Genomic DNA, 20,395 nt, shown 5'->3' with positions numbered 1-20,395 from the left:
ATGACTTTAGAAGCTTGCACATTTCCATTACTTTCATTTGTGTTTTCTCATGCCACAGCTTAGTGAGTAGATTTTGTACCTATAAAATTTATTTTGTAACTTGTAACTGCTTTTTCACATTTGCATACATACCACACACACCAACAGTCTTTCCTTCTTATCCCATTCAGCAAGTCTCCCATGACCTGGGGTTCAGGTGACTTTTCCATAACTCTCTGCACTTCCTGAACCTCACCAGTCCTTTTCCTTCATCCCTCTTCCTTTCCCTTTAACTCCTCTGCCAAAAGGAGTCAATGACTTTAGAAGCTTGCACATTTCCATTACTTTCATATGTGTTTTTTCATGCCACTGCTTAGCGAGTAGATTTTGTACCTATAAAATTTATTTTGTAACTTGTTACTGCTTTTTTGCCTTTGCATGCATACCACACACCTCTAGCTTAACAGATTCAGCATCTGGCTGACTTAAAACAACACAAAATAATGTTCAGTTTGGCAATATTCATAACTGCAAGTGCTTTAGTTTCTTTTTCTCCTTTTTTTTCTATGTTGTTTGAATTACTGGAGTTTGGAAGGCAATTACAAAATATCAGTCTCTGGCCCCAGTTATTGTTTGGAGAAACTAAATTTATTTCTGAAATACAGTGTCAAATCTGTAGGACAATTTATGAAATCTTGGAATTCCCACATTTCCTTCTTGTTGGCACTGATAAATACAGTGATGCTCTCTTTTATTCCAACTCCAAATGGTGTTGGGCTCTCTGCAAATGGGCTTTACTTGATTTGTTATAACACCACACTTCATCCTAGACGCAAACCAAAAACACTTACTTTATAATTCATAAGTATAGTATTTTATATGCCTGAATATTTCTCATACAGAGACCAATGATAATGTTATATTTATTATGAAGGCATGTACATCCCACTACAAATGCCAGCCACTTATAAGTAAGGTGAATGTAGATTTTGTGTTCCTGTTTAGCATGCACTTCCTGATCTGTTAGAATAAGGAGGCATCTTGGGAAGTATGGAGGGGAGAGAGGGTTGGTTGGTTGGTTTGGGGAAGGAGACCAGACAGCGAGGTCATCGGTCTCATCGGATTAGGGAAGGACGGGGAAGGAAGTCGGCCGTGCCCTTTGAAAGGAAACATCCCGGCATTTGCCTGGAGTGATTTAGGGAAATCACGGAAAACCTACATCAGGATGGCCGGACACGGGATTGAACCGTCGTCCTCCCGAATGCGAGTCCAGTGTGCTAACCACTGCGCCACCTCGCTCGGTAGGGAGAGGGGGGGGGGGGGGGGGGGGACCATTTCTGTGACAGATATTTTTATCAGAAGCCAGTGCCTGACTATTTTCTCTTGCTTTTATTGTTACTGGCATCCTTGCAGTTAGTTTTTGTTTCTACTCTAATATAGAAGTACGTCAAAATTTTTGACATTTATAACATAGTAATACTGTTATGTGAGAGAGAGAGGTGATTTTGTGAGAGAGGTGATTTTGTTGAGTACCCAGTGGTACCCCACACCATAATGCCCGGAGCTGAACCCTGAAGTGTTATGTCTCAGTCCTGTCATGGAACTGAGCAAAAATTAGGTGTCGAGAGCTTAAGTTATGGTTCATTCCATAGTCGCTCAACGGTTGTGGGATCTCCATAGATGTGAGCAGTGATTTCTCAGAACGATAATCCACAGTCTCGATAAGCCACAATCCTGCCACTGCCTCATTCCGACAACCACTGTTCAGTTGTTCATTACACACAAAATGTAGATGGCATTACTCTTGAAACTTACTGGCAGATTAAGGAGAGCTTCTGTAAAGCTTGGAAGGTAGGAGACGAGGTACTGGCAGAAGTAAAGCTGTGAGTACCGGGCGTGAGCCGTGCTTCGGTAGCTCAGTTGGTAGAGCACTTGCCTGCGAAAGGCAAAGGTCCCGAGTTCGAGTCTCGGTCAGGCACACAGTTTTAATCTGCCAGGAAGTTTCATATCAGCGCACACTCCACTGCAGAGTGAAAATCTCATTCTGGCATTACTCCTGTTTATCTTGTGTGATAGTGCTGAAATGTTTACTACTGGCATATCCAAATATGATGTACACTCCATGTCAATTTTATCTCTGTTGTAGGCCATCTTTGTGGTGTTGCAGTTTTAATAGACCGAAGTCATTTTAAACAATGGAAACTCCAGTTGGAATATCAGCATTATAAGGAAAAGACAGCTTGCTACTCACAGTAAAGATGGTAAACTGAGTTGCAGACATGCACGACAAAATACACTTACACATTAGCTTTTGGCCAAAGTTTTCTCAGAAAAGAAAACGCACACGCACGTGCGCGTGCACGCGCACACATTCATTCACACAAGACAGCACACCTCATCCACATGTGACTGCCATCTCTGGCAGCTCAGACTGGAATGCAACATGCAACTGTCATGTAGAATGGAAGCTGCAATTTGGAAGGGGCAAGAAAGGGGAAGGGAAAGCACAGTAAAGATAGGTGGAAGAGAAGGGTGCTCTCTGGTGGATTGTTCAGGGACTAGACTGCCAACAGGTGCAGTGTTGGGAGGATGTGGGGGGTGGGAAGGTTTGAAGGAGGGAGGGGGTAAAAATGAGAGGTGTGGGGGAAAGGGGAAGACAGGTAGGTGTGCTGGCAGAGGGTTCCGCACAAAGAGGGTGAGGAGACGAGAACAGGGAGGAGGTGATAGACCAGAAAGAGTGGAAAAGGTGGATGGCGTGGCAACAACATGTTACTGTAAGGCGAGGCTGGGATCAGAGAACGTGTTTTAAGAATAGCTCCCATCTGTGCAGATCAGAAAAGCTGGTGGTGGAGGGAAGGATCCAGATGGCTCGGGTACTGAAGCAGCCACTGAAATTAAGCATGTTATCCCTTCCCCTTCCCATCCCCCTCCCGATTGCTGCTTCCCTTCTACATGATAGCTGCATTCTAGTCTGAGCTGCCAGAGATGCCAGTTGTGTGCGTGACATATGCTTGCTTGTTTTAATGAATGTGTGTGTGTTCCTTTTCTGGGGAAGATTTTGGCTGAAAGCTAATGTGTAAGTGTCTTTTTGTTGTGCCTGTCTGCAGCTCAACATGTCATCTTCACAGTGAGTAACAATCTATGTTTTCCTTATGCTGTAGAAGTGTATTTCAATAATATAAAGATGCTCCATTTACGACTATACATACAACCATGAAATAAGGGGGAATGGATGTTGTCATACAATACTGTTAGTAGTAGTAAGCAGTGATCTGAATGTCATTGGCATTTAGCATTTTGGACTCTGAACAGCACTTGCTACACACCAAACAGTCACTTGTTAAGGTTTGGCAAAAACCTCTGGGATGTCTCTCACTTGAATTCTGCATAACAACCTCAGAAAGTCAATACGAACTATAGTTGTTTGAGTGTGTAGATTTTTGGGTGATCATCAATGTACTTACTATTGAATAAATGCTAGTGAAATACTAAATTGTGTTTTTTATGAAAATGTTTATTTTGAACTAGAAAATTTGTTGTTACAATGAAATTGCTGCAGTAATCAAAAAGCAACATTATTGGGTCAGAAAATTTACAGGGGCATATTTTTCCTCTTCTTAAACTTGTGCTAAACCAACTCTTTTAACAGCTCAGAAAAATTCTAATTTATCTAAATAGAATGCAATTTAATACACTTAAAATATAAAAACTAGAAAAAGCAACAAACACAAATCTCAAAGTAAATATACTTGACAAGTGTGAACTGACCTGAAATTTTGTAAGTGGGACAGGTTCGGCATCAAATATGACAATTGCTTCCTCATCATCATCCTGTGGACTTGGATTCAGCACATTACTCATCTGGCCCAGGAATGACGAGAAACTACGCTTCACTGTGTTCGCTGTTGATTCTGGTTCATCCAGCTGTAAATGGGAGGAAAAAACTATATGTCACAGCACCTGCAACTCCTTGCTGTTTGATGCTTGATTGGGAATATACAAAATTTGAATTAGCAATCTTCGCCTTTGTGGAACACATTAAAACATTGGTGTAGAATGGAATAAAGAATAATCAGCTGTAGAATAGTGTCTGAATGGATACTGCAGTTGGAACTCTGCCTTGGCACAAGAGAACAGAAAAATGAATGAGGTGGACAAATACAACTGTGTGAAAGCGTATGGCATATAGGAAGAAAAGTAAGATCAGCAGATGCAATGATTAAACAGTTACCACTACACCCTTCGGCCCACCACCAAACCACTACACCCTTCAGCCCGCCACCAAACCACTACACCCTTCGGCCCACCGCCAACAGGTATAACAGAAAATGATGCAATTTGGAAGGAACAGAGTGGAGCCAATGACAGATAGAAGCAGAGAGCCAGCTCTTGTGGCTTGTGTGTGTGTACTTTGCATTAAGGCCAGAAGCCTTTATTTGATACCCAGTCTAGCTCACAGTTTTAACTTTTAACATATAGCCAATAAGAACATAGTCAACCAAGAGTGTACCAACACAATTCCTGGTCTGAAAGGGTTGAGAGAATTCCCTCATTACTAATGACACTGTTAAAAATATGAAGAACAAGATAACTGTGGCTATGACATAGGTGCTGAGGTTTTTAATATTGTTACGGCAGTATTTTGTGTACCTGTCTCATGGAACAAGAAATTCAATTAAGAGTGTCTTTGAAGATCTTCACTGCCAAACACAGATGAAGGTGATAATTTTTTAACACCACGCCCACCTGAAATAGATCGCATTACTAACATGTGTCCAACTTTGAAGCTGCAAAGTAATTTCATCTTGAGATTAGGCATGCTATCACATAAAAGTCAGGTGTCACAACAAGTGACAGAGGGATACAATGAATGAAACACACACAATCTTATCTTTCCAATTCTCAGAAGATGGGAGAATGATAAGGAAATAAACTTCAGAGGGCAAATTTTACATGCCTTTAAGACCAAATGATCAACTGCCATTTCCGATCCACTTATTACTTATTGAAAGCATCACATGCCTATATCACCACAACTTCTACCTATTCTCTCTTTACCATAGCTTCATACTCTGCGCAAGACATCATTTTACAGCTGTACTGAAGTGGAATGCCAAGCACTTAAATGTGAATTGCGGAGTGATCATGTAGATGTGTACTACAGCAATATTGCAGTCATTAATGGGAGCTTATGTCTCCTTCAATAAGCTCCTCAAATGACCTAATGAGACTGAATACAGACTGTTTCAGTCTTCCTTGGAAGGAAAAATCTATATTGGAACTGGAAGCCAACCAAATTTTCTACCTAAGGCAGTTACACACTAACCGCTCACCCATAGTTATTAACCCTCTATATTCATCCCTTTTCCTCTTTCCTATCGCAAAATTCTGTTGTTTTCACATGTTACAGAAAAACTCATGTTTTTTCAAAACTATTTCTTGGAAGCTTGCTAACTCTAATTATTGCCACATTTTCATTTTCATTCATTCACTTCTCTAATCTGTTGGGGGAGGTGAGGGCAAAACAAAAGAGAGAGAGAGAGAGAGAGAGAGAGAGAGAGAGAGAGAGAGAGAGAGTATGTGTGTGTGTGTGTGGGGGGGGGGGGGGGGGGAGTGCACTTTTTTGTTAACTCTGAGGGAGTACTCTACCTGAAAGTTTAGTGACAACTTAATTTTGCTTGCAAGCTTGTTGATTGCTCAACATCTCAACTACATGGTGAGTGGTTTCCTTTAATCCTTATACCACGTGTCTTCTACTCAAAACAATCTAGTGTCAAATGATTAAAATTGGCACAACAAATTTAAAACTGTAGTAACATGCATGCATTTGGTGTACAAGCAGCACTGAAAATCAAATCTTTTAAGATAAAGTGGAGATGCCAGAAAAATATTGGAGGTTACACATCTCTAACAGTCTGCACGTTTGAACAATACACTGGCTGATCAGGATCCATACAAGGTTCTTGGTTTCTTGCACACAAATTTTTACCATTTGAGCAATGTAGGCAAGCCACACAGTCCAAATCAAAGCTACAATATTATAGTACCTTTTCCCTAGCATTTTCTTCATTACATAAAATGGACTTACACACAAAAAATAGGAACAGAGGAAAATACTCATGGTCTTTCAATATGAACATGTGCAGTTATTCATAGATCTCAAGAAGGCATATGCTAGAAATATATGCAACCTGTAAAAGTTTACAGAGTGTCTAAACAAAATGGGATTAAAATTTTGTCACAGCCTTTTAAAATTACAAGAGGATTAAAACAAGGGTGCTGCTTGTCTTCTACATTGTTCCAGAAACACTTAGATTTATGGAACATGAAATATGTGAGAACATGCATTCAGATAACAGAGACTCAATGTTTGTGTACCTTGCTTTTTGCAGATGATTAGGTAGTGATGGCCAGTGAAAAGGATGATACCTGCTTTATGCTAAGAAAATTATTTGAAGAATACAGTAAGTGAGGACAGAATATTTTAAAAAACTGAACATCTGTGCAGTGGAGGAAATGTAGGAAAGATAATAACTTCATGGCATGTAACAAATTTAAACTCTCATCAGAAGGTGGAACAAATTTAAACTCTCATCAGAAGGTGGAACAATCATATGGAAAATACAACAAGTAGCCCATGAGAAAGTAATAATCCAGAAGCTAAATCCTATGCTATGGTCTTTTCAGTTGTTCTTTCAAAGTATTGTAGGAGCCAATGATGATTTACAGATAGGAGTGCTGGGAGCTTACTGGAAAAAATTAAAACAAATTGAGAGTTGTAGAAATAGAATATCTCAGACGATTGTGTAGAACACATCAGCGAGATCATGTCAGAAATACAATAATTAGGTAAATAACCCAGACTGATGAAAGCATCACAGATAGAACTTACATTAAAGTGACACGTTCCACATCATTACGAAATGTCGTATTCATGATCTATGGAACAAGGATTAATGTATGTATGTACGTATGAAGTAAGGTAGCTTATCTGGTATGGCCATACAACTGAACAACAGAGGACAGTTGTCCAAAGAATATCTCTACGTACCATCCTCAGGAAAGAAGAAGAGGAAGACCAAAGTCTGCCCGATTAGATGAGGTAAGAGAGACAACAAGAAAAAGAGAAATAGAAGAAGATGAGGAAGCATGGGAAGACAGATATCAGTAGCAACAGATATGTGGGATGCGGTGACAGCTGTAGGAACCCCACGAGTGAGAACATGTATAGCACATACAAAAAAGGTTAAATTCACAAATGTGAATACTGACGTAGTACTTGCCTTCAATTTATCTTTCAGGGCAGAGGTAGTGCTGGTGACAACATTACTCGCTTCACTTTTGACAGCTGTTGAAAACTCATCCAAGTCTCTTTTAACAAACTCCAGCACTTCTGCAGACTGCATGGAAAAATGAAATCATTATTAAAGGTGCTAAAAGCAGTTAATGCATTAATTTGCACTGCTTAGTGATTTCCGGTTAATAATACATACAGAAATAAATACATATAAAGACATTGATCCTAATAAACCAACTGTCATTTAGGACACAAAATAAAATTAAGAGTATGAATATCAACTATGTAAATTGTGCTACCTTACAGGCTTTTTACAGCTACTTGATGATTTGTTGCCTATGGGACATATTGGTCATTTTAAGGTGAAGTGTGGTCACTTGTTTCAAGAGGTGGTGATTATCCTTGGCTGTTAGCAGGCTGGTGCTATTACCATAAATAGATTTTTCTAACAATGTATCTTTGTATCAACTATAGACTCACATCCAATTGCAGCTTAAAACTTTTAAGAGTAAATCTCAGTTCACTAATACATATGTTTCCCAATCACACTATCATCATGGTCAGAAACTTTAATCATCCCATAATCAACTGGAGAAAATTACAGTTTTGAAAGTGGAGAGTACAACATGACATCCTGTGAAACAACAGTAAATGTCTAGAATGGAGGTTCAGAAACCCACTTATGATGAAAACACATTACATTTAATGGACTCAAATAGACATTACCCATTTAAGGATGTCCACAGTGAAACAGGTATGAGACACCATGAGGCAACAATAATTACCAAAATACTAAGGGGAACTGAAACAAGAAGAAATATTTACATGTTCAGGGATGAGAAGGTAAGGAAAGAGTCCTTCCTTCTCACCCCATCTGGTAAGTCTCCCCTGACACGGATTTCTAGGGGACTTTTCCAAACCCTTTCCATTTCCTAAATATCATCGGTTGTTTTTTTTTCTTTATCTTTCTTCCTGCCTATTCAACATTCCTCCCAGAAGAAGGAGCCACTGACTTTGAAATCTTGTGAATTCCCTTAACCTTTATATACATGTGCCCTCCTGCCACTGCTTGGTGAGTAGATTTTTTATCTATCCAGTTACATAGCATAAATATTCAGTCACATCTTGACAAGGTTTCGAAGTGGTGCATAGATTGGCAACTCACTTTAAATCTTAAGAAATGTAAAAATGTTCACTTCACACAGCCAAAAAAGTAGTACTTTACAACTACAGTATCAATGAACCACAACTGGAATCAGTCAAGTGCATGTAACAATTTGTAAGGATGTGAAACGGATACAACCAGAATATTTCCAGGAATAGACTGTAAATTATGAGTTGAAAGACACGGGACAATATCAATTTACAACCAGGAAAGGGGACAGGAAGAGGATACAAAGTAGCTCCAAGTAAAACTGATGTGGATAATTGACTAGAAACAGTTGAATTAATTAATGGGCCTCGCAATAAATGGGGATAGCTGCACAACAATGGAGGACACGAGTTCAATGCATATTGAAATGTACCAGATGGTTCCACCAGTACCTCCGTCCACACCAAACCAACAAACCCCCAGCAATATCTCTATTTCAACCCATTCCACACCAAGAGTCCCTTCCATACAGCGTAGCATCCGTGGTTGCCACATCTTCGGCAGCATTTTTAGGCATTTCATGTTTCCAATGCGGAGGTATGTCGTGCTCTGTGCTCTTTTCTTGTCTTGGATATCTCCCTCGCTGCATCAAGTTTTGTGGCAGCTAGCGCCGTTGCAGGAACCCTTGTCCTTGTCTTTTGACACATTGTGTTCATTGCTGTCTTCATATTATCACTGCCGCACGCATGTTGTGGCGGCTAGGGTCAAGTTCTATCAATGCAAGGAACAGCCCCAATAGTCTTACCGAGCGTGGGCCGCTACCCTTCACGGTCTTAGTCGCAAGTGTCATTTTATCACGGAGCAGTCGCGAGAGTCGTATGCCCACGTTATGGTGCGAGACGTCATTGTTCGTTCGGCCCCTGATGGGGAGGTCCGGTAACGGGCCCTGCAGTTGGAAGACCCTTCCCTTGAGGAAGTCCTGTCCATTGCTCAGTCATATGAAGTCTCTCACGCCACAAGTCAACAGTTGGAATTGTGGTGCGACGTCGCGGCGGTTCATGGTGGCGCGGCCGCATCCACTGTGTCCAGGGTGGAAGACGTGCGAGCGGTACAATCCAGCCATTACGGCCGCTCCCGCACGGCGCGTACACAGAGTTCCAGCCGCCGGCCCCTGTTACCGTCCTGTGCATCATGCTGTATACATCATGATCGGTCAGAGTGCCCCCAGCGTTGGGCCGTTTGTCGCAAATGTAATTAAAAAAAGGACACATTGCTGAAGTTTGCCACTCAGCCTCAAAAGAATCGAAGGAAGCAGGTACAGAGGACATGGACGTTGACATTCAGGAAGTTTCATCGGGCCAGGCTTCCAACGCATCGGCACACAAACTCTTTATTGAGGTGTCGGTTCGGTCACGCCGATTACAACTGCAAGTAGATACGGGCGCGGCAGTTTCCTTGTTGAATGCACAAACTTACTCCAACCTTGGGTCGCCCCAGTTGGCGCTAGTTTACCAGCAGCTCCGCGGTTATGGTAAACAGTTCATTCCCCTCCTGAGTCAATTCACTACCGACGCTACTTACAAATCAGTCACTCAGCCTCTTACTTTTATTGTTGTCAGTGATGCATGCTCCGCTAACCTTTTTGGATTGGATGCCTTTCAAGCTTTTGGTTTTTCTATCGCAGACACCATACAGTTGGTCTCCGAAGATGTTCCCTATCAATCATTGGAATCTTTGACCTCTGACTTTAAGGTTATTATTGAGGAGGGCCTGGGGCGTGTTTCAGACTTTGAAGCTCACTTAACGTTGAAGGCGTCGGCTCGCCCGCATTTTCTACGCGCGAGGCAGATCCCCTTGGCTCTCCGCCCTCTGGTAAAAGCAGAGCTAGACCGGCTGACAGTCCTTGGAGTCGTTATTCCCATTTCTTCTAGTTATTGTCAGGAAACCCTTGGGAAAATTATGTCTTTGTGGCGATTTCAAGGCCACCATTAATTCCCAATTGGTGGTGGACACCTATCGCTTGCCTCGTTCTCATGAATTATTCTCTGTCATGGCGGGAGGCCAATATTTTTCGAAAATCGATCTTTCAGTGGCTTATCATCAGATACCACTTGATGAGGACTCGAAACGGCTGGCGGACATCAACACCCCGTTTGGCCTTTACCAATACCAGCGGTTGGCCTTCGGAATATCCAGTGCTCCGGTGATATTTCGGCGTTATCTTGAGCACGTCACGTCGACAATCCCTCATTGTATTAATTACCTGGACGACATAATTGTCACAGGCCGCAGCACGAAGGAACACTTGCAGAACCTTTGAACCCTCTTTCTCAAATTCAGGTCCGTGGGCCTGCGTTGCAACCTGCGTAAGTTGAACTTCTTCCAACAGTCTATTGAGTATGTGGGCTACACCATTCCTCGTCACGGCATCCAGCCGCTAGGAAGTTTGGTCCAAGGTATCGTCGTCATTTCGCGGCCCGCTTCGCTGAAGGAGTTACAAGCCTTTTTAGGCAAGATTGCCTATTACCACCGGTTCATTCCCAGGACTTTCACCATAGCCCACCCCCTGTACTGCCTTCTGCGCAAGGGTGTTCCTTTTGATTGGTCGCCTGCATGCGAGCAAGTGTTCACCACGTTGAAGGGCCTCCTCACGTCAGCACCTTGTTTGGCTACTTTTGACCCCAATAAGCCATTGGTCCTGGCTACAGATGCTTCGCAGTATGGGGTGGGGGCGGTCCTGGCCCATCGCAATGCAGATGGCTCCGAGCAGCCACTGGCGTTTGCGTCTAAAACTCTTAGTCCCGCGCAGGCCCATTACTCCCAGGTGGAAAAGGAGGCTTTGGCCATTGTCTACGCTGTTACCAAGTTTCATCCTTTCTTGTATGGCATGAAGTTTCAGTTAATCACTGACCATAAGCCATTAATATCGTTATTTGGCCCCGCCTCTCAGATTCCGGATAGGGCGGCCTACAGACTGCAGTGCTGGGCCTTGTTCCTCTCTAAGTACCATTATGACATTCATTTTCGCCCTATCGGACAGCATGCCAATGGCGACGCTCTTTCCCCTCTTCCGGTGGGCCCGGATCGTAAGTTCGTTTTCATTTGGATGTGGCATCCCACCAAGCGGTTGATGGCTTCCTGATCACTAGTTCTAGAGTCGCCAGGGAAACGGCAGCTGACCCGGTTCTCTGGCAAGTAGTTCACCTCGTTCAGCAGGGGTGGTCGTCCCAACCTCCAGGCCGGGCCTCGGACCCTCTTCGTAATTATTTTGTTCTACGAGACTGCCTCTCAGTCTTGGAAGGAGTTCTCCTTCTGGCTGTCGATGATACAGCTCCTCGCGTGGTTGTTCCTGCAAGTTTGCGAAGGGAGGTCCTCACGTTATTACATGAGGGGCACTGGGGTGTTCCCCGTACTAAAACCTTGGCTCGCAGACATGTGTACTGGCCCGGTATTGACAGAGAAATTGAGCACTTGGTGGCCGCCTGTTCCCAGTGTGCGAGCCAACAGGCGTCTCCCAGGTCAGCGTTCTCTTCATGGCCGCCTGCAACCCAGGCATGGGAACGTGTTCACGTAGATTTTGTGGGCCTGTTTCTCAATGGCTTTTGGCTCATTGTCATTGATACTTATGCCCGATTCCCATATGTGGTTCACTGCTCCTCAACCACTTCGGAAGTTGCAATCCAGGCACTCACAAAAATCTTTCCTGTGGGAGGTCTGCCAGTCACCCTGGTATCGGGCAATGGACTTCAATTTATTTCGCAGACCTTCCAGGATTTTTGTAGGCGCTTCGGTATTTCGCACGTTTGCTCTCCCCCCTTTCATCCACAATCTAATGGGGAAGCCGAGCGCATGGTGTGCACATTTAAGACACAGATGAAAAAGTATGTGCACGAATTTCCTGCGGAGGAGGCATTGACGTTTTTCCTGGCGGCATACTGGACCACACCGATGGGAGAACGCAGCCCCGCAGAGCTCCTCCTTGGGCGCCAACCTAGGACTCTGCTGCACCTCCTCCGGCCTGGTCCTCGCCAGTCTTCGCAAAATGGGGTACCCAGCTTTCCACCGGGTATGTCGGTCAGGGCACATGGGTTTGGTCGCAATCCACATTGGATGCCGGCGGTGGTTCTGCACCGCAATGGCCACTGGCTCTATACCTTGCAGGCAGGGGACCGAGAGGTATGTCGTCACCAAAATCAGCTACGTCCACGTTTGGGCACCCACCCTCCGACCCCTCAGGCGCAGGCTTCCCCATTGTCGGCACCAGTGTTGTTTTCTCAGGGGACGCTACCGCCCCTCCCACCTGCGACTCCGCCACACTGCGATGGTTCTCAGCCTTGGCAGCCTCCAGTAGCTCCAGCACCGGCATCGCCATAGTTAGAGGTGCCCCAGCGAGAGCCGGCCCCCCTCGCACGCCCTGTTTCTCAGGAGGCTGGTTCACCTGTGGTCGTGCCTTCCCCATTGTCCCAGCCACTGGGTCTTGCCCCTCCCAAGGTGGAACGGGATCCGGAGCTAGACAGCTTGTCGTCAGTTCTGTCCTGGGCTCCAGTGGTGGGACAACAGGGGGCCTCTTCGTGTGGGTCACTTCTAACCATATTCGAAGGTTCCGGTTCGAGGGTTGGCAGATCCCTCCGACTCCAGCATTCCAATGGACGTGGCGGTCATCGCCACTGCACGGCGCTCCACCTTCCGAAACAGTGGATCACAGTGGCTTCACCCCCCGAAGGAGGAGAAGTGCAGTAGCCACCAGAAAGATCGCGGGAGCGCACATTGGCATGGCGCGTCATGGACAGTAGTTGCCGCAAGTAAAGTCCCGTCCACCAGAGGGCACGCGAGAATTCGGCCGCGCCCTCTGCCGGCGGAACAACAACAGCTCAGGCAGCATGGGCCGTGCCCAGTCAGTTTTACATCGGGCATGCCTAGCAGACAGTTCCTGGTCTACACTATGTGAAGTGCGACGGACAACGTGAATCGTGTTAATACATTTTCAGTCCAGAGACTGGTTTGATGCAGCTCTCCATGCCACTCCATCCTGTGCAATCCTCATCATCTCCTAGTACCTACTGCAATGTACATCCTTCTGAATCTGCATAGTGTATTCATCTCTTGGTCTCCCTCTATGATTTTTACCCTCCACGCTGCCTTCCAATACTAAATTGGTGATCTCTTGATGCCACAGAACATGTCCTAGCAACCGATCCCTTCTTCTAGTCAAGTTGTGCCACAAATTTCTCTTCTCCCCAATACTATTCAATACCTCCTCATTAGTTAGATGGTCTACCCATCTAATCTTCAACATTTCGAAAGCTTCTATTCTCTCCTTGTCTAAACTATTTATTGTCCATGTTTCATGTTTCATGTCCATACATGGCTACAGTCCACTCAAATACTTTCAGAAACGACTTCCTGACATTTAAATCTATACTCGATGTTAACAAATTTCTCTTCTTCAGAAATGCTTTCCTTGCCATTGCCAGTCTACATTTTATATCCTCTCTACTTCGACCATCATCAGTTATTTTGCTACCCAAATAGCAAAACTCGTTTATTACTTTAAATGTCTCATTTCCTAATCTAATTCCCTCAGTATCACCCGATTTAATTTGACTACATTACATTATCCTCGTTTTGCTTTTGTTAAAGTTCATCTTATATCCTCCTTTCAAGACACTGTCCATTCTGTTCAACTGCTCTTCTAGGTCCTTTGCTGTCTCTGACAGAATTACACTGTCATCGGCAAACTTCAAAGTTTGTATTTCTTCTCCATGGATTTTAATTCCAACTGCAAATTTTTCTTTTGTTTCCTTTACTGCTTGCTCAAGACACACATTGAATAACATCGGGGATGGGTAAAACCCTGTCTCATGTAAATAGCCTTTCACTCCCTGTATTTTCCCCCTGCCACCTTCAGAATTTGAGAGAGAGTATTCCAGTCAACATTGTCAAAAACTTTCTCTAAGTCTACAAATGCTAGAAATGTAGGTTTGTCTTTCCTTAATCTTTCTTCTAAGATAAGATGTAGGGTCAGTGTTGCCTCACATGTTCCAACATTTCTACGGAAACCAAACTGATCTTCCCCGAAGTCGGCTTCTACCAGTTTTTCCATTCATGTGTAAAGAATTCGTGTTAGTATTTTGCAGCAATGACTTATTAAACTGATAGTTCGGTAATTTTCACATCTGTCAACACCTCTTTCTTTGGGATTGGTATTATTATATTCTTCTTGAAGTCTGATGGTATTTTAACTGTCTCATACATCTTGCTCACCAGATGGTAGAGTTTTGTCAGGGCTGGCTCTCCCAAGGCTATCAGTAGTTCTAATGGAATGTTATCTACTCCCGGGGCCTTGTTCCAACTTCGGTCTTTCAGTGCTCTTCAAATTCGTCATGCAGTATCATATATCCCAGTTCATCGTCATCTAAGTTCTCTTCCATTTCCATAATATTGCCCTCAAGTACATCACCCTTGTATATATCTTCTATATACTCCTGCCACCTTTCTGCTTTCCCTTCTTTGTTTAGAACTGGGTTTCCATCTGAGCTCTTGATATTCATACAAGTGGTTCTCTTTTCTTCAAAGGTCTCGTTAATTTTCCTGTAGGCAGTATCTGTCTTACCCCTAGTGAGATAAGCCTCTACATCCTTACATCATTTAACCATACAATAAAGCTGCATGCCCTCGGGAAAAATTATGGCTGTAGTTTCCCCTTGCTTTCAGCCGTTTGCAGTACCAGCACAGCAAGGCCAATTTGGTTAGTGTTACAAGGCCAGATCAGTCAATCATCCAGACTGTTGCCCCTGCAACTACTGAAAAGGCTGCTGCTCCTCTTCAGGAACGACACGTTTGTCTGACCTCTCAACAGATACCCTTCCGATGTGGTTGCACCTGCAATACAGCTATCTGTATCTCCAAGGCATGCAAGCCTCCCCACCAATGGCAAGGTCCATGGTTCATGGGGGGGTGGGGGGGGGGGGGGACATCTACAACTTGTGAAATGTCAACTCTCAAGTAATTTTAACTAGACGTTAGTACTAAACTATTCACTTTAATGGTTATGGGAATTACCTTATGTTTATGAGAAATCAGGTACTTTGGAAAAAGCCATGCACCTCTTCATACACTATTCACTGCTATTTCATCCAATACTTCAAATAACACATTTATAGAATTTTACACAGAACTCCAACAGTTGTCGATACAGTGGAAAACCTCAAATGCTTACAAACATTGGAGTTAAGTGAAATTTACCTCCTTTAGTGCCAGTGTTCTGATAGATTATTGGAGAAGTGGCTAACAGGGTATTCTTTAACTTTGCTTTTGAATAGGTGGGGAGTTTCAGTATCCTACCTGATTTCTACCAGCAACATATAACAGACTTTCACACCATAATATATAACTTTATTCTGAACCCTAGACCGACATGCATCGTCTTCTTGAAAATTCTTTACTTTTATTATTATGGATATGAATTGCATGATTCATCAATTCACTCATTATGAACCACAGATATCATTAGGGAGTTAATACGTGATAATTGCAAGACCTCTGAAGAGGTGTCTGCTAAATATTTGTTTGTCAGCTTTATGCAGTATTTCTGCATGCTCCTTACAGGACTTAACAATAAATCTCATCATTCCTCAGCACTTAAGTATCCAATTTCGTTCCACATTGATTCTTCTGGACGATTATCATAAATTTTTGTCTACTCTTCAGCATTACTAAATTGTGATCAGAGTCTATATCTGCTGCTGTGGATGCCTACAATCTGATACCTGATTTTGAAATCTCATTCTGACCATGATGTAATTCAGCTGAAATCTTCCAGTGTCTCCAGACCTTTTCTAACTCCTCCTCTTTTGATTTTCAAGCACTATATTCACTGTTACTAGCTGAATCTAACAATGGAAAATCCAGGATGGAATATGACAATATTAAGGAAAGGATAGTTGCTATTCACCATAGGCCTATAGTGGATATGCTGAGTCACAGATAAGCACAACAAAAAGACTGTCAGAAAGTAAGCTTTCAACCATAAAGACCTTCATCTGAAATAGACAAAATACAAACACACACCCACACACGCATATTCAAAGCAATTGCAAATGAAAAACCTAACTCACACATACATGACCACAGCCTCCAACTGCTGAGATGTGACTGCAAGCAGCAGCAGCGCATGATGGGAGAAGCAACTGAATGGTGATAAGGAGAACGCTGGGGTGGGGAGAGGGAAGGATAACAGAGTAGGGGTGGGAGCATACAGGGATGAGGTGGAGTGAGGGTAGGGCATCTGGGTGTAGATGCAGTTGGGGGGTTGGACAGAGGGTGCAGTGCCATGAGGGGGGGGGGGGGGGGAAGTAGCTAAAAGGAGAGAAGTAAAAAGGCTGGGGGTGCGTTAATGGAATAGAGGGCTGTGTAGTGCAGGAATGGGAACAGCGAAGGGGCTAGATGTGTAAGGACAACCATAATTTGTTTTTATCATTAAAATTTCCCCTGTAACTAATTATAAATTGTAACATTGAAAAATCTTGGGTGAAGTAAGACTAACATGAAAGAAATAATACGAAATAAGAGAAGTTGGTATTCACTACATAGAGGGTGTAGTAAACACCTGTCTCAGGTGGAGTAGGTAGTGAGGGTGCAGATGATGCTTGGAGGGGGGGGGGGGGGGGGTGATACAAGGGTACGGGTGTGGGAAAATGCTGTTGTGTTGCCTTCTGTGGGAGCATGCAGGGATGTGGCGGGGACACGATAGTGGGCTGCTATGGTTGTGTCAGTATAAGTTGATCCCTGATGGCTGCAGTGAGCAGGAAATGGTAGCTTGAGCTGCTACCTCAACCAGTAACATAATATTTTGTAAACACCTCTATGGCAACACCTCAGTGTTGTTACAGCTCTGCAGATGGCTTCTGTTTTAGCCTGCAGCCATATCACTTTGCAGTTGAAAGATGGAAACAGTGCTGCAAGCTGTCAGGGATCATCTTACGATGTCCCAATCCTCCGCCGTCTCGTCATACAGGGGAAAGGGAAGAGGGAACAGCACTGGAGCAGACTGCGTAGAGAGCAACGCTGAAGTGCTTGGTTCATGGTTGCCAAAAGCTCCGTCTGCTGCTCAACCAAAACCCGCACTAAAACCTCCATGCCGTGGACAGGCTGCGAAATCAGAACAACAACACAACACGTGAAACAATGACCCTACTTGTCACCAATTATGTATTAACACGATTCACATTGTCCGTCGCACTTCACGTAGTGTAGACCGGGAACTGTCTGCTAGGCATGCCCAATGTGAAACTGACTGGGCACGGCCCGTGCTGCCTGAGTAGTTGTTGTTCCGCAGGCAGACGGCGCGGCCGAATTCTCGCGTGCCCTCTGGTGGACGGGACTTTACTTGCGGCCGTGCCAATGTGCGCCTCCCGCGATCTTTCTGGTGGCTACTGCAGAAAACAACAACAACAACAACAACAGATGGTTTTTTCCAACCAGAGTCAGTCCCGAACAGGTGCAGTTGCAAACTGCGACAACAATTAGTCAATTCACTTCCAGTTCCTTGTCCAGATTTCTTTTTCATGTGTTTGGATCTGGAATCCTGGGTGTGGCCCTTTTATTTCATATCTCTCTCTCTCTCTCTCTCTCTCTCTCACACACACACACACACACACACACACACACACACACACACACACACACACACGTTAACGAAATATACAAGTTTCATACACAGCATTAGCCAAACACTACTGGATCCTTCCACACAATACGGGATTCAGCATCACATGTACAGTTAAGATAATCACAGAGATCAGCTTACATTAGATAAACTTCACATGACACTGTGAGAAGCCAGATTTTTGAAGTCTGCAACTAATGATTGTGACTGAATCAAATACAACAACGATTTGCCATGTAGTGGCATAACACAGTGGGTAGTGTGTTAACCCGATGTGTGGAAGGTCATATGTTTGAATCTTGTCAAATGCTGTGAAATTTTTATTCTTCTAAAGCTAATCAAAAGATTTTGACTATTATTTTTATTCAATTAATTGGTTTAAATGTATTTTTTTTGTAATCCATTACCACATCATTTTCATCATCATACTGACTTTTCATTTGCTCTTACTTTTCCTTCCTACCATTCTTTTTTTCGTTTGGAATCTGTTTGTATTGCCTATAATCTGCAACCAAGTATCAACCAGGTTGTTCATCGGCTGGCAACACGGCAGCCTGTGTAGCCAGTGTGAGGATCGCTTCAGGTAACCAATGACAATGAGAAATCACAGTTTGCTTTTACCACTGAAACTGGCAATTTTCTGTCTTGAGTTTGTTTGTAGATGTTAGGCTTAAGTGCTGTGAACAAAGTGATCATGATTTTAGTTCTGCCTCAGACTGTTAATTGCTGTTTTCTTAGATATGTTGCACATCATGAGATTGTGGTTATATGGCTGAAAAACACGTCATCTGCTGCAGTTCAGTCATCGGTCACTTAAAATCATCTGTCGACTGAGTGTCTCCCATTCTGTCATACTTCACTGCAGCCGCTTCTAACACTGCTCCATGTTATTAACAACATTTGTTAAGTGAACCACCGTGTGTGTGTGTGTGTGTGTGTGTGTGTGTGTGTGTGTGTGTGTGTGTGTGTGTGTGTGTATAACTGAGTGGTAGCCATCAGTGGATGTGGCAACACTGTAATGGCAAGCTGATAGTTGTCAACTTCCATGTAATTTTAATCGGACTATAGTCATAATTTGTTGACAGTATGTGCATGTAGCCTGGTGTGATTGCTTCCACAATAGTGTTTCATTCCTCAAGTGCTGGCCAGATTCCATTGTACATGTTGGGTGACACCTTTTCAAAATTACTCTCCTCTCAATTATCAAGAATACAAACTGAGTCATTTAACTCTCCTGTTACTGGCATATTATTCTGAAGATCACAGTGAGCTACCTGAAACCCCTTTCTGTTGAACAGATATTACTGTTCCCAGACAAGATACCTAACTCTTTGGAAATGTTTTTTATGTATAGAACAGGATATCATGGTGTTTTTACCAGCAGCTAGGCATATAAAAGTTCACCCAGACATAACACCACTTGTCTTGGTAAGGCAGTGTACCACCAATGGCTTATCGAAAGCCACAGTCATTGTACGTATAACCCCAGCCTATTTTATATGTTAACTTTCACAGATATCATATTAAGTAAGCTAAATACCAATCAACTGGATTAGAGAAACAGGATGAACATTGCATTTTAAAACCTGTTCAAATACTGGTATTATCACTGAATAACCTTCTCTATGACTCTTCTCTCAATTCAGGAAAATGAAGTAGCAGATATGGTAGGCAAGAAAGAAGTCCTATAGCTCAATACGCCATCCCAATATGTGTTATATCCCCACTGTTGATATACAGGTCAAGCAGTGGTGGTATGAAAAGGGGCTAAAAGTGGTGTACATGAAACTGCAGCTGGTAAAATAAACTGCTTTTCTACGATTAAGACACAGTACAGTTACATGTGGTTTCCTCCTTTGGTGGGAGCATTCTCCAGTTTGTGGCACTTGTGAGTACAAACTTGAGTATGCCACTTTTCATGGAATGTATTTTACACTGAGACCAGAGGGCAGGTGTTTGTTAACCAACTGATCTGTCCTCTGTTTCTATAGACAATGAGATTACTGTGGTCCGACCTTCAAGATTTTGTGACATGCCTGACTTCTCCCTAAATTAGTGATAATTGTAAGTGATCAGTCAATCACACTTCCCTGCATTATTATTATTATTATTATTATTATTATTATTATTAACATTATTATTATTATAGCTTTTATTCTACAGCTCAATTAGAATTGTAGCAGTTCATTTTAATAATGACAAAGTTTGATAATGTCCAGAGATTGCAACCAGTCATTGTCTACTATCACACACAATATTTCATCTGGACACTTGCAGACATCTTCACCTTCAGGCCAGCCATCAAAGACTGCCATCAACCATTCGTCTCGTACAATTTGTTAGTGTGCTATGCAAGCTG

General features: G+C 43.1%; 1 protein-coding gene across 1 annotated transcript in view; it reads right to left on the bottom strand.

The window, feature by feature from the left end:
• LOC126092555 (BSD domain-containing protein 1-like) overlaps window positions 1–20,395 on the bottom strand; it is an 89,937-nt gene that overhangs the window by 35,127 nt on the left and 34,415 nt on the right. Inside the window, exons 4-5 of the mRNA XM_049908214.1 lie at window positions 7,263–7,379; window positions 3,748–3,903 (exon numbers count right to left, since the gene is read on the bottom strand). Coding sequence (XP_049764171.1) covers window positions 3,748–3,903; window positions 7,263–7,379 — 273 coding nt within the window. The remainder of the gene's footprint in view (window positions 1–3,747; window positions 3,904–7,262; window positions 7,380–20,395) is intronic.

This window comes from Schistocerca cancellata, chromosome 7, assembly GCF_023864275.1.
Source record: "Schistocerca cancellata isolate TAMUIC-IGC-003103 chromosome 7, iqSchCanc2.1, whole genome shotgun sequence".
Classification (NCBI taxonomy): domain Eukaryota; kingdom Metazoa; phylum Arthropoda; class Insecta; order Orthoptera; family Acrididae; genus Schistocerca; species Schistocerca cancellata.
The sequence above is the reverse complement of the archived record's forward strand: the minus strand, read 5'-3'. Positions and strand labels throughout refer to the sequence as shown.